The sequence below is a fragment of the Odocoileus virginianus genome, unplaced genomic scaffold, assembly GCF_023699985.2.
Source record: "Odocoileus virginianus isolate 20LAN1187 ecotype Illinois unplaced genomic scaffold, Ovbor_1.2 Unplaced_Scaffold_21, whole genome shotgun sequence".
Lineage (NCBI taxonomy): Eukaryota > Metazoa > Chordata > Mammalia > Artiodactyla > Cervidae > Odocoileus > Odocoileus virginianus.
Genome location: NW_027224283.1, coordinates 65,667 through 79,410, shown reverse-complemented (window position 1 = coordinate 79,410; position 13,744 = coordinate 65,667). Strand labels below are relative to the sequence as shown.

The window sequence follows — 13,744 nt, the reverse complement described above, 5'->3', positions numbered from 1 at the left end:
TACTTACCTTTATTATAATGATATTCTTTGTGTTAGCTGTAAAACAGATGAAGAAATTAAAAAATATATATATATGGCACCAGCAAAGAAACACACACACGCACGTACTCACATAATATTGCTTCCTTGTACTTTTAGGGGAAAGTGTTTTAGTAGTATATAGTAACAAAAGACTTTTAAAGTTTTCCAATTTATTATGTCATGTATTAATTCACTATCCTGTACTTCCTTCATTGTTCTCTCACACAGATCAGTAAAAGAAAAATATTCTGAATGCTTCAATATACTCCTGAAAAAAAGAGAAAAGGAGGCTCAAATCTCTGACTTCAAAACTTCAAATAAAACTGAGAGCTTACTTCCAGTATACTCCAATATTATTGAAGATATATTTTATTGCTTTCTGTTTCATGCAAATTTATAATTTTTCTATTTTGCTTCTTTCCTCTTTTATTTTTGTTTGTATAATAACTCGATACTATACAGAGTTTGTTTAGTTATTTGATCCTTATTTAATATTATTTTCCACTAAAACTTTAGATGTCCTGTCATCTAATTCTTTTTAATAGTTTATGTCTAGAAAGACTGCCTAAGTCTGCAATGCCTTCATGTGTTTTCTATAGTCTTCAGAGGTTTCAGAGATTTCAAAAAATACTATTTTCTCAGTATTAGTCAATTAATTCAATATGTTAATAAACTTACTTAGATTTTTTACCTATAAAATGTCTGGGAGGGATATATTCCCACTTTCAGTCTTCTCTTTCTGGTCATAAAATAAGCATTTTTTTTTTTTGTCTTTTGCCTTTATATGATGAATGCTAACTTTCCCTATATATAAAATGTGCAAAGCTTGTATTTAAAGAATATCTGTAATTGTTAAAACACATCAAGTGTATTATTTTGAATAATGTACAAAAATGATTACATGGTGTCTTGATATTTATTATATTAAAAATGATTATAGAAAGATATGCAGACAAGAACACAAAAAATCATGAAAGTCCTGTTAATCACAAAATATTTATGCTATAATGAATAAAAATGTTGCATAAAATTATTAAATAGTAGCTTCAAAATTTTCTTTATTATTGCATATAAACTGTGTGGTTTAATTTTATTTATACATAGTACATAATTGAGATTACTTGTATAAGCATAATTATATACTATTAAGGCCAATTTTTTAAAAAAGCTATCAAAGAAGTACTTACTTTTATGGTAAATAATGGCTGGTTAGTCAATATCACTTCTAATAGCTTTAATTTCCTTCAACTAAGTACTTTGGGATTTTTCAAAAGCTTTTGCAATCTGTTTCCCCTCTGTCATCGTATATTTGTAACCAAATAACCAAAATATCAATAATGAAGAATAACTGTAAGACTCCCCTCTACAATGTTTACAAAAAGGGTATGTATCAAGACACTTCTAAATAGTAAAGCAAGCTTCTCCAAAGATCTCAGTTCCCAGGATTATTTCCTGCCTATTGTCACTTAGAAGTATTATCTTAGTACTTGATATAATTGAAATGAAAGCTGATGTAGTGTCTTTTCAAGCTTGGTGAGCAAGATGATACAAGTTTTTATGCAGAAGTAATATTCAAGTTAGCCATACTTTTATCTGCTCTATTACAATGGACTCAGGGGGATTAATTGATGAAAAAACAAAAGGCACAATGGAGATTGGTCTCAAGACACCAATCACTAAACAGTGGTTTAGTAATTAGTAAACAGTTTCAAATAAAATATTTAGGTGAGAGTGGCCTGAAATCATAGCAGGAAAATATATAGAAAGATATACATTTTCATAGTAATCCATAACTTCATTAGGAGTAGAAACAATAACCAAGCAGTAGAGATAAGCAGGTCTTAAGTGGCAACAGACTAGGCTGTGAACAAGTGAAAGTGTTAGCTGCTCAGTTGTGTCTGACTCTCTGCAACCCCATAGACTGTAGCTCAGCAGGCTCCCTCTGTCCATGGAATTCTCCAGGCAAGAATACTGAAGTGGGTTGCCATTCCCTTCTCCAGGGATCTTCCCACCCAGGGATAGAATCCAGGTCTCCTGCATTGCAGGTGGTTTCTTTACTGACTGAGCCACCAGGGAAGCCCCATGAAAAAGTGGGTTTTTCTCAAATCATAAAGAAAACATGAAAAATTCATTGTGATGTTTAGGACATCCATTATTCTACACTATAAGGTACCAATTATTCTACACTATAAGAGATGTCAGGCTTATCTTAAAGCTTTTATATATTTCTATTGAATGTTGACATACCACTGATTCATTCAATAATTATTTTTGACACTTTTTCTGAGAATATAGAGGTGACAAAGATAGCTTTCTACCTAATTTTCACTTCTTACTAAAATGTATGAGAATTCTACATTGTTTTTGAAATCTCAGATTCCCTTTTCTTGTCCAATATAAGCAATATTCTTTCCCAGAATTTTTTGCTCACTGCTTTGATCTGAAAAGATGTCTATAATATTCCATTCACATTAAGTTTTTGAGATTTATATTATGTTGCTTCTTAATCCAGGAGTTCCATAAAATATATAGCTTAAATTAAATGAAACCTGGGATCATTTAATGATCTTAATAGAAATTCCTGAACAAAGAATTTTAAATTATTTTTGCTGTTTCTTTGGGAGACAAATGAAGTTATTCATAGTATATGATTAAGTAATACACAGAACATACTGAAGAAAGAGACTATTAAAGAGAACTTGACTAATGTGACATAAACAGATTCATGCTTAATTATAAATGTCACAATAGCTTTTATCTGATGTTTATCTGTAAACCACAGTGACATTTAAAATTACACATAATGGACAACCTGCCACTAAATAAAGTTACATGGAAAATTAATGTATAAGTCCTCATCTTAGCTTCCTTACATATGCAAAGATCCTATTTCCAAATAAGGTCAAGGCTTCAGACTCCAGATGGACATGAATTTTTTTGAAGAGCACTGAGCAAACCAGTACAGTACTGAAAACAAATACTTCTTGAGACAATGTTAACCAATAACTTATATCTCCACTGAGCATAGCAATTCATGTGCTTTCAAAGTTTCTCATAGAATCTGCTTTTTACCAGTGTTTTCAATAATGGATTATATGAATGTACATGCTCTTAAGAAATGATACCTTAAGACTGGGCTTTGAGGACCATTTTAAGCAGTAAAATCACCAATAAAAATACAAAAATATAAAAATTATGGCATGAGATAGACCATGAAAAGGGAATGTGTTTAAGATATAAGAGCTCAAAAAAGAAAGGAGAGCATTACCTTATTTAACCTCAGCTGGAAATGTGTGTAAAGGATTCTTGAAACCAAGACTTAAAGGACAACGTTAGGAGAAATGTTTAACAGATGTTTCAATAGCAGCATTTCCCACTTTAATGGTCAACCCCATGTCCTTTATTCCTCTGTTAAAAAAGACACTGGAAAGACATACTTGTTTCAACTCTGGACATCTTAGAGAATAAAGTTTGTTCTGTTAATGAGCAGCTTTATTTTTTTTAATTAGAGAATAATTATTTTATAATATTGTGATGTCTTTTGCCATACATCAACATGAATCAGCATTAGGTATACATATGTCCCCTCCTTCTTGAACCTCCCACCCACCTCCATTCCCCATCCCACCTTGCTAGGTTGTCACAGAGCACTGTCTTTGATTTCCCCATGTCATTCTTTCATATCATGTCACCCTCTCCTTCCCCAATCAATAGCTTTGAATATGCTGAATAAATTCCAATCTATCTGTCTCTTTAATCTATATGTTTAAAACTCTACTTTTTATAAAGGAACTTATGCTATTTCAACTTCTTTTGTAATAAGTTAATTTGAAATTGAAGTGTATTAATCACCTGAGAATCCAATGGTATTTCACCCATCTACCCCAGGTGACATGGAAAATCCAGAATTTTTGATAAGTGCACTCATTTCAGTAAATTCAGCATGATATATAATTGTTTCTTTTTCTCGATGCCATGAGAATTTGTTCCCATATTTATAGTAAAATAAATCAGCAATAAGTTAAAATAATCTAGCATCATGTAAAGCATGGTGACTATAGCTAATAATTCTGTGTTATGTATTTGAAAGTTGCTAAGAGAGTAGATCTTAAAAGTTCTCATCACAAACAATGATTGTAACTATCTGTGGTGGTGGGGTGTTAACTAGACCTATTTTGATGATTATTTTGTGATTTATACAAATATCTAATCATTATGATGTACACCTGAACTAATGCAATGTTATATGTCAATTCTATTTCAATAAAAATAATTTTAAAAAGGAAAGAAAACATAGATGGGATTCTCTCCATCAACATTTTTATGGCCTTGAAAAGACAGCCACTCTATTATCTGATGGTTGGATTATAGTTTAAATCCACAGTGAGTCTCCCTGGAGCTCACAGACTTCCTCTGCTGGTTCCCAGCTTTGCAGAGATCTCGTTCTTCAATTCTCCTCCCAGAGGCACCAGAAAGGAGAGACAGCATCGAGGCCTGCTCCTGTGACTGCAGGAGGCCAGCAAATTAAAAGCAAGATCCTCTATGACTCACCTCCTAGAGTAACAGAAGTAAAAACAAATGTAAACAAGTGGGACCTGATTAAACTTAAAAGCTTTCACACAGCAAAGGCAACTAGTTCAGTTCAGTTCAGTTCAGTTGCTCCCTCGTGTCTGACTCTGTTATCCCATGAACTGCAGCACGCCAGGCCTCCCTGTCCATTACCAACTCCCCAAGTTTATGCAAACTCATGTCCATTGAGTAGGTGATGCCATCTAACCATCTCATCCTCTGTCATCCCCTTCTCCTCCTGCCTTCAATATTTCCCAACATCAGGGTCTTTTCAAATGAGTCAGCTCCTCACATCATTTTCTTATAGGAAACTATAAGAAAGGTGAAAAGACAACCCTCAGAATGGGAGAAAATAATAGCAAATGAAACAACTGACAAAAGATTAATTTCCAAAATATACAAGCAGCTCATACAACTCAATGCCAGAAAAACAAACAACCCAATCAAAAAGTGGGGAAAAGACCTAAACAGACATTTCTCCAAAGAAGACATACAAATGGCTAACAAACACTTGAAAAGATGCTCAACATCACTCATTATTAGAAAAATGCAAATCAAAATTACAGTGAGATATCACCTCACACTGGTCAGAATGGCCATCATCAAAAAGTCTGCAAACAATAAATGCTGGAGAGGGTGTGGAGAAAAGGGAACACTCTTGTACTGTTGGTGGGAATGTAAATCGATACAGCCATGGAAGATGGTATGGAGATTCCTTTAAAAAAACTAGGAATAAAAAAAAAAACTAGGAATAGAACCACCATATGATCCAGCAATCCCACTCCTAGGCATATACCCTGAGGAAACCAAAATTGAAAAAGACACATGTGTCCCATTGTTCATTGCAGCACTATTTACAATAGCTAGAACATGGAAGCAACCTAGATGTCTATTAACAGATGAATGGATAAAGTTGTGGTATGCGTACACAATGGAATATTATCAGGCACTAAAAGAAATACATTTGAGTCAGTTCTAATGAGGTGGATGAATCTAGAACCTATTATACAGAGTGAAGTGAGTCAGAAAGAGAAAGATAAATATCATATTCTAACACATATATATGGAATCTAGAAGAATGGTACTGAAGAACTTATTTACAGGGCAGCAATGGAGAAACAAACATAGAGAATAGACTTATGGACATGGGGAGAGGGGAGGAGAGGGTGAGATGTATGGAAAGAGTAACATGGAAACTTATATTACCATATGTAAAATAGATAGCCAACAGGAATTTGCTGTATGGCTCAGGAAACTCAAACAGGGGCTCTGTATCAACCTAGAGGGGTGGGATGGGGAGGGAGATGGGAGGGAGGTTCAAAAGGGAGGGGATATATGTATACCTATGGCTGATTCATGTTGAGGTTTGACAGAAAACAACAAAATTCTGTAAAGCAATTAAACTTCAATAAAAAAATTTTAAAGTTTGCAAAAATGCAAAAAAAAATGTGAAAATTTTCATATATAAAGCTATTTTTAGTTTTTTTCATGCTTACCATCTCCTGGATAATTCCAGCCATGTATATGTGCTATAAGCTTAAAAATGGTTTAGGAATGACAAATGCTCACAAGAGGCAAAAAGCTCCTTCATGTGAGGTAATGACAAGGTCCCTAAACAATGCATGGCTAGCTTCATGAAACAGAAGGAGATGGATCCTTCTCGTGGCAAGGGAACCTATGTGGTGTTTCCAAATTCAGCTTTTGAGTCATCTGGAATCTATAGAAGCTTCATACTAATTCTCAGTCCACAACATTTCCCAGTCAACACACTAATATTCACATGAGACAGGAGGAAAAGAATTGAATTAAATCATTTATATAATTAAAGAGACTGTAGGAAAAAGATTTATTATTGGTAATGCCATCTCCTTGGTTATGAGATGATTGAAATATTAAAGTTATTTATATTTCTTTCTTTTAGCTCTCGGATGCATTTGGAAGATGCCAGCACAGTGCACAGGACTCCTATTCACTATGTAAACTTCTTCAATCCTGTTTTAGTGTGCACGTAGAACTGTACAAAAAAGATCTTCATGACCCAGATAATCACAATGGTGTGATCACTCACCTAGAGCCAGACATCCTGGAATGTGAAGTCAAGTGGGCTTTAGAAAGCATCACTATGAACAAAGCTACTGGAGGTGATGGAATTCCAGTTGAGCTACTTCAAATCCTGAAAGATGATGCTGTGAAAGTGCTGCACTCAATATGCCAGCAAATTTGGAAAACTCAGCAGTGGCCACAGGACTGGAAAAGGTCAGTTTTCATTCCAATCCCAAAGAAAGGCAATGCCAAAGAATGCTCAAACTACCACACAATTGCACTCATCTCACACGCTAGTAAAGTAATGCTCAAAATTCTCCAAGCCAGGCTTCAGCAATACATGAACCGTGAACTTCCAGATGTTCAAGCTGGCTTTAGAAAAGGCAGAGGAACCAGAGATCAAATTGCCAACATCCACTGGATCATCAAAAAAGCAAGAGAGTTCCAGAAAAACATCTATTTCTGCTTTATTGACTATGCCAAAGCCTTTGACTATGTGGATCACAATAAACTGTGGAAAATTCTGAAAGAGATGGGAATACCAGACCACCTGACCTGCCTCTTGAGAAACCTATATGCAGGTCAGGCAGCAACAGTTAGATCTGGACATGGACCAACAGTCTGGTTCCAAATAGGAAAAGGAGTATGTCAAGGCTGTATATTGTCACCCTGCTTATTTAACTTGTATTCAGAGTACATCATGAGAAATGCTGGGCTGGTGAAAGGACAAGCTGGAATCAAGTTTGCCAGGAGAAATATCAATAACCTCAGATATGCAGAGGACACCACCCTTATGGCAGAAAGTGAAGAGGAAATAAAAAAGCCTCTTGATGAAAGTGAAAGAGGAGAGTGAAAAAGTTGGCTTAAAGCTCAACATTCAGAAAACTAAGATCATGGCATCTGGTCCCATCACTTCATGGCAAATAGATGGGGAAATGATGGAAACAGTGACAGACTTTATTTTTTTTTTGGCTCCAAAATCACTGCAGATGGTGATTGCAGCCATGAAATTAAAAGACGCTTACTCCTTGGAAGGAAAGTTATGACCAACCTAGATAGCATATTAAAAAGCAGAGGCATTACTTTGCCAACAAAGGTCCCTCTAGTCAAGGCTATGGTTTTTCCAGTGGTCATGTATGGATGTGAGAGTTGGACTATAAAGAAAGCTGAGTGCCGAAAAATTGATGCTTTTGAACTGTGGTGTTGGAGAAGACTCTTGAGAGTCCCTTGGACTGCAAGGAGATCCAACCAGTCCATCCTAAAGGAGATCAGTCCTGGGTGTTCATTGGAAGGACTGATGCTGAAGCTGAAACTCCAATACTTTGGCCACCTCATGTGAAGAGTTGACTCACTGGAAAAGACCCTGATGCTGGGAGGGATTGGGGGCAGGAGGCAAAGGGGACGACAGAGGATGAGATGGCTGGATGGCATCACCAACTTGATGCACATGAGTTTGAGTAAACTCTGGGAATTTGTGATGGATAGGGAGACCTGGCTTGCTATGGTCATGGGGTCTCAAAGAGTCGGACATGACTGAGCAACTGAACTGAACTGAACTGAACTGAATTCTAAGTGACTTCTGCCTTGCTAGTGTATCATGTAGAGTACCAAGATTTCATTGTCTAATGAAGTCATTATGAACTTCAGAACAAACACATTGACTAATTGGTTAGATCCTTATTGCTTTGAGAATCTGTTATTTGTATACACTGTCTATTTATCAAGGGCATGTTAGATTAAAAGTTTTTTTTGTAAGGATTTCCTATTTATTTCTATTACTCACGAATTACTAAATAGTTGTGGTTAATGGAAGTGGTTATTTTATAAAAGTCAACATTGAAGACTTCTATGGGATACAAAGATGAACATAGTCATTCTCAAGAGAGATTCACCATAGAGGAGAAATAGGAGGCTACTGAGAATGCCAAGGATGGCTTCCAGAAATCCCTCATGGTCTATACCTTAGCAGAGATTTGGCCTCGACTTTGCTTCATTCCCAAGAGATCAATGTATGACTTTCTTCATAGGTCAAAACAAGTGGATGTGAAAAATTTGAGCTATTAGTGCAGACAGAGGGATACCAGATCCTAGTTTAAGTGTCTATGCTCGTTATACCCAATATTGTCATATTCTTTGCAGTTCTCTCTTTAAATATTGCTTCCTTAAACTTCTAGACCAACTTTATTGAAAAGGAGGATAGTGTATTTCCACATCTTCTTAAAGTTTCTGACATTGTTTTTATTTCCTGAACTATTTCCCTTGAGTCACCATAAAATAGAGAAAATTTAGTGAAATTTGATTAATACAACATTTGCTAGTGTCTGGCAGGGAAGCAATGATTTTGCATTTTATTACTCACAGCAGAAATGTGAATATCAGAAATGAGGAGAAGGGATCGGTCAAGATTTTAGCAAAACAAACAGACAGAATCATATATCTAGCAGAGATGGGAATTAAGTGAATATGTTTGCATGCATAGGAGAGGTTTACCTACACATTTCTGGAATATCCTTTTGGGTCAGTTGCCTCATGCAAAAGATAAATGTGGGGCAGAACTTTAAGGGAATAAAATGTTTTTTATAAAGCTTAATAGCTGAGAAATAAGGATGTTCAAATGGAAAATGCACTGGGCTACAATCTGGGTGACACAGCTGCTATGATCTGAGGCAAGTAGTTACTTTTCAGTTTGTGCTTCAATACAAAAAGAAAAGTAGATAAATGCTGCATATCCTTTTAAACTCAAAAATAGAAATGTTTCTATATGTCTATTCTTAGCAAATCACAGAAGATGCCAAACGTTAATGAGTTCAATGGCATTATAGACAAATCTTTAAGTGCATATATTTCCTATTAAATAATTCAGCTATTTATTCTATCTATTTTATTATAAATATATATATATAAGTATAGAGTATTCTCATGTTAATTACTTCATAAATATTAATATTAAAATAAAATTAATAATTTAATCATTAAGCATTTTAAAATTTATTTGCTAAGAAAATTTTAATTGATTTATATCATAAAAAGTAATGAGTTGTGCACAAAGAAAAATGGGTTGCTATTTTAGTCCTTTAAATTTCATTTTTGATCTTTTGAAGGGAGTGAGATCACCTTTCCGTTTTTTAAGTGGCAGTGTCTTCTAATAAATACATGACAGAAAAAAAGAAAAATGAATATTTTATAGGATTATTCCAACAAAATTGCAAGGGATTCCATTAAATGAACAAAATAAAGAGTATAAATTTCATTTATCATCTCAGTAGTGTGATTTATTGTATGAAGATTTTCTAATTAGAATAAGAGAAGTATTATATAAAGCATGAACAACATATATGTTTTAATATATAATGAAAGTAAGTTAAAAGAAAATGACATCAGCATGAATTAGAATGTTTTAGAATTGTATTAATGATAATGACTTTGATCATAATAAATTGTATCTTTCACCTCTTCCCTTTTAATTTACTTTTCACCTAAATATATTTAAAAGACGAAGAGGGAGAGAAATGAACCACACCATGATCACAGAGTTTGTCCTCCTAGGCCTTTCTGATGACCCTGACCTTCAGATTGTGATTTTCCTCTTTTTATCTATCACATATGTATTAAGTGTCGCTGGAAACCTGACCATCATCACCCTAACCTGGGTGGACTCCCATCTCCAGACGCCCATGTATTTCTTCCTCCGAAACTTCTCTTTCTTAGAAATCTCCTTTACTGCTGTGTGCATCCCTAGGTTTCTGGAGGCAATTATCACCAGAGACAAGACCATTTCTTACAACAATTGTGTGGCCCAACTATTTTTCTCTATTTTCATGGGGGTGACTGAATTTTACATTCTAACCGCCATGTCCTATGACCGCTATGTTGCCATCTGCAAGCCCCTGCATTACACAACCATCATGAGCAGGAAACTCTGCAGCCTGCTTGTGGTCTGCGCATGGCTCAGTGGGTTTCTGACCATTTTCCCGCCCCTTATGCTTCTCCCCCAGCTGGATTACTGTGCTCCCAATGTCATTGATCACTTTTTGTGTGACTATTTCCCCCTTTTACAATTGTCTTGTTCAGATACATGGTTTCTAGAAGTAATGGGTTTTTACTTTGCTTTGGTTAGTTTGCTGTTCACTTTGGCCTTAATGATTTTGTCATATATGTACATTGTCAGGACTGTTTTGAGAATCCCATCTGCCAGTCAGAGAAAAAAGGCCTTCTCCACTTGTTCCTCTCACATGATTGTCATCTCCATCTCTTATGGAAGCTGTATATTCATGTATGCTAACCCCTAAGCCAAAGAAAAGGCATCATTGACAAAAGGAGTAGCTATTCTCAATACCTCTGTGGCCCCCATTCTAAATCCTTTCATCTATACCCTGAGAAACCAGCAAGTGAAACAAGTCTTCAAAGACATGGTCTATAAAGCAATATATTCTGCTAATAAATGATTTTTTGAGCAGTCATAAACACCTTAAAGAACAATTAGGTTAAATTCTGAAATTCCTAAATATCTGTATAACTCTCTTTGCTGTTTATATCCTCTTACCAGGCCACATGACTGCTAATATATACTTTCTCAGTCTATTTCTTCCATTTCTCCAGTCATTGTTTATTGACATTTAAAGTATAGTAAAAGTTTTTTATCCTACAGCATATTCTAGAATAGAATTGTATTTCTTTAAGACATACTTTATAGTGTGAAATTAAAAATAGTTTTAATTCTGTAAATATCAGTTCCTAAAATGATCATATGATATCACATTGTACTTTAAATGCAAAGTTTCAAAATTAGTGTGTAATATCTGATGTATTTTCAAGAAGAACACTTATAATTTCTTAACATTAAAGAATCTACCTCTTATATATTATAATACAGTAAATTAATTCCAAAAATATCATATGTAGTAGTACATTGCACTCTTTTTTTTTCCATTTATTTTTATTAGTTGGAGGCTAGTTACTTTACAACATTGCAGTGGCTTTTGTCATACATTGAAATGAATTAGCCATGGATTTACATGTATTCCCCATCCCGGTCCCCCCTCCCACCTCCCTCTCCACCCCATCCCTCTGGGTCTTCCCAGTGCACCAGGCCCCAGCACTTGTCTCATGCATCCAACCTGGGCTGGTGATCTGTTTCACCCTAGATATACATGTTTCGATGCTGTTCTCTTGAAACATCCCACCCTCGCCTTCTCCCACAGAGTCCACAAGTCTGTTCTATACATCTGAGTCTCTTTTTCTTTTTTTGCATATAGGGTTATCGTTACCATCTTTCTAAATTCCATATATATGTGTTAGTATACTGTAATGGTCTTTATCTTTCTGGCTTACTTCACTCTGTATAATGCGTTCCAGTTTCACCCATCTCATTAGAACTGATTCAAATGAGTTCTTTTTCATGGCTGAGAAATCTCTTGCATTCCTACACACTAACAATGAGAAAACAGAAAGAGAAATTAAGGAAACGATACCATTCACCATTGCAACAAAAAGAATAAAATACTTAGGAGTATATCTACCTAAAGAAACAAAAGACTTATACATAGAAAACTATAAAACACTGATGAAAGAAATCAAAGAGGGCACAAACAGATGGAGAAATATACCGTGTTCATGGATTGGAAGAATCAATATTGTCAAAATGGCTATACTACCCAAAGCAATCTATAGATTCAATGCAATCCCTATCAAGCTACCAACGGTATTTTTCACAGAACTAGAACAAATAATTTCACAATTTGCATGGAAATACAAAAAACCTCGAATAGCCAAAGTAACCTTGAGAAAGAAGAATGGAACTGGAGGAATCAACCTGCCTGACTTCAGACTATACTACAAAGCCACAGTCATCAAGACAGTATGGTACTGGCACAAAGACAGAAATATAGATCAATGGAACAGAATAGAAAGCCCAGAGATAAATCCATGAACCTATGGTCACCTTATCTTCGACAAAGGAGGCAAGGATATACAATGGAAAAAAGACAACCTCTTTAACAAGTGGTGCTGGGAAAACTGGTCAACCACCTGTAAAAGAATGAAACTAGAACACTTTCTAACACCACACACAAAAATAAACTCAAAATGGATTAAAGATCTAAATGTAAGACCAGAAACTATCAAACTCCTAGAGGAGAACATAGGCAAAACACTCTCTGACATAAATCACAGGAGGATCCTCTATGACCCACATCCCAGAATTTTAGAAACAAAAGCAAAGATAAACAAATGGGACCTAATGAAACTTAAAAGCTTTTGCACAACAAAGGAAACTATAAGCAAAGTGAAAAGACAGCCCTCAGATTGGGAGAAAATAATAGCAAATGAAGCAACAGACAAAGGAGTAATCTCAAAAATATACAAGCAACTCCTGCAGCTCAATTCCAGAAAATAAATGACCCAATCAAAAAATGGGCCAAAGATCTAAACAGACATTTCTCCAAGGAAGACATACGGATGGCAAAAAAACACATGAAAAGATGCTCAACATCACTCATTATCAGAGAAATGCAAATCAAAACCACAATGAGGTACCATTACACGCCAGTCAGGATGGCTGCTATCCAAAAGTCTACAAGCAATAAATTCTGGAGAGGGTGTGGAGAAAAGGGAACCCTCTTACACTGTTGGTGGGAATGCAAATTAGTATAGCCACTATGGAAAACAGTGTGGAGACTCCTTAAAAAGCTGGAAATAGATCTGCCATATGACCCAGCAATACCACTTCTAGGCATACACACTGAGGAAACCAGATCTGAAAGAGACACGTGCACCCCAATGTTCATCACAGCACTGTTTATAATAGCCAGGACATGGAAGCAACCTAGATGCCCATCAGCAGACGAATGGATGAGGAAGCTGTGGTACATATGCATTGCACTTTAAATGTAGTTCTTTATACTTTGTGAAATTAAGTGCATATTTTCAAGATAAATATTTATCAAGATATTATGTATTAATTATAGAACTTCCTTGTTCTGTATCATTTTAAAAAATGCTGATATTTAGAAATTCAAAATAAATCAAGTAAAACTAAAACACTTCCACTTTCTTAAACTCATTGATTGCACTTATGACAGTTATTCTAAATTTTTGTCAGATATTTACTTAC

At 35.2% G+C, this 13,744-nt stretch overlaps 1 protein-coding gene across 1 annotated transcript; it reads left to right on the top strand.

Moving 5' to 3' along the window:
* Positions 1-10,142: 10,142 nt before the first annotated feature.
* LOC110122940 (olfactory receptor 6C3-like) lies at positions 10,143-11,078 on the top strand. Its single transcript, XM_070463022.1, is given in 1 exon segment — positions 10,143-11,078. A coding segment is annotated over 1 exon segment (936 nt).
* The last annotated feature ends 2,666 nt before the right edge of the window (positions 11,079-13,744 follow it).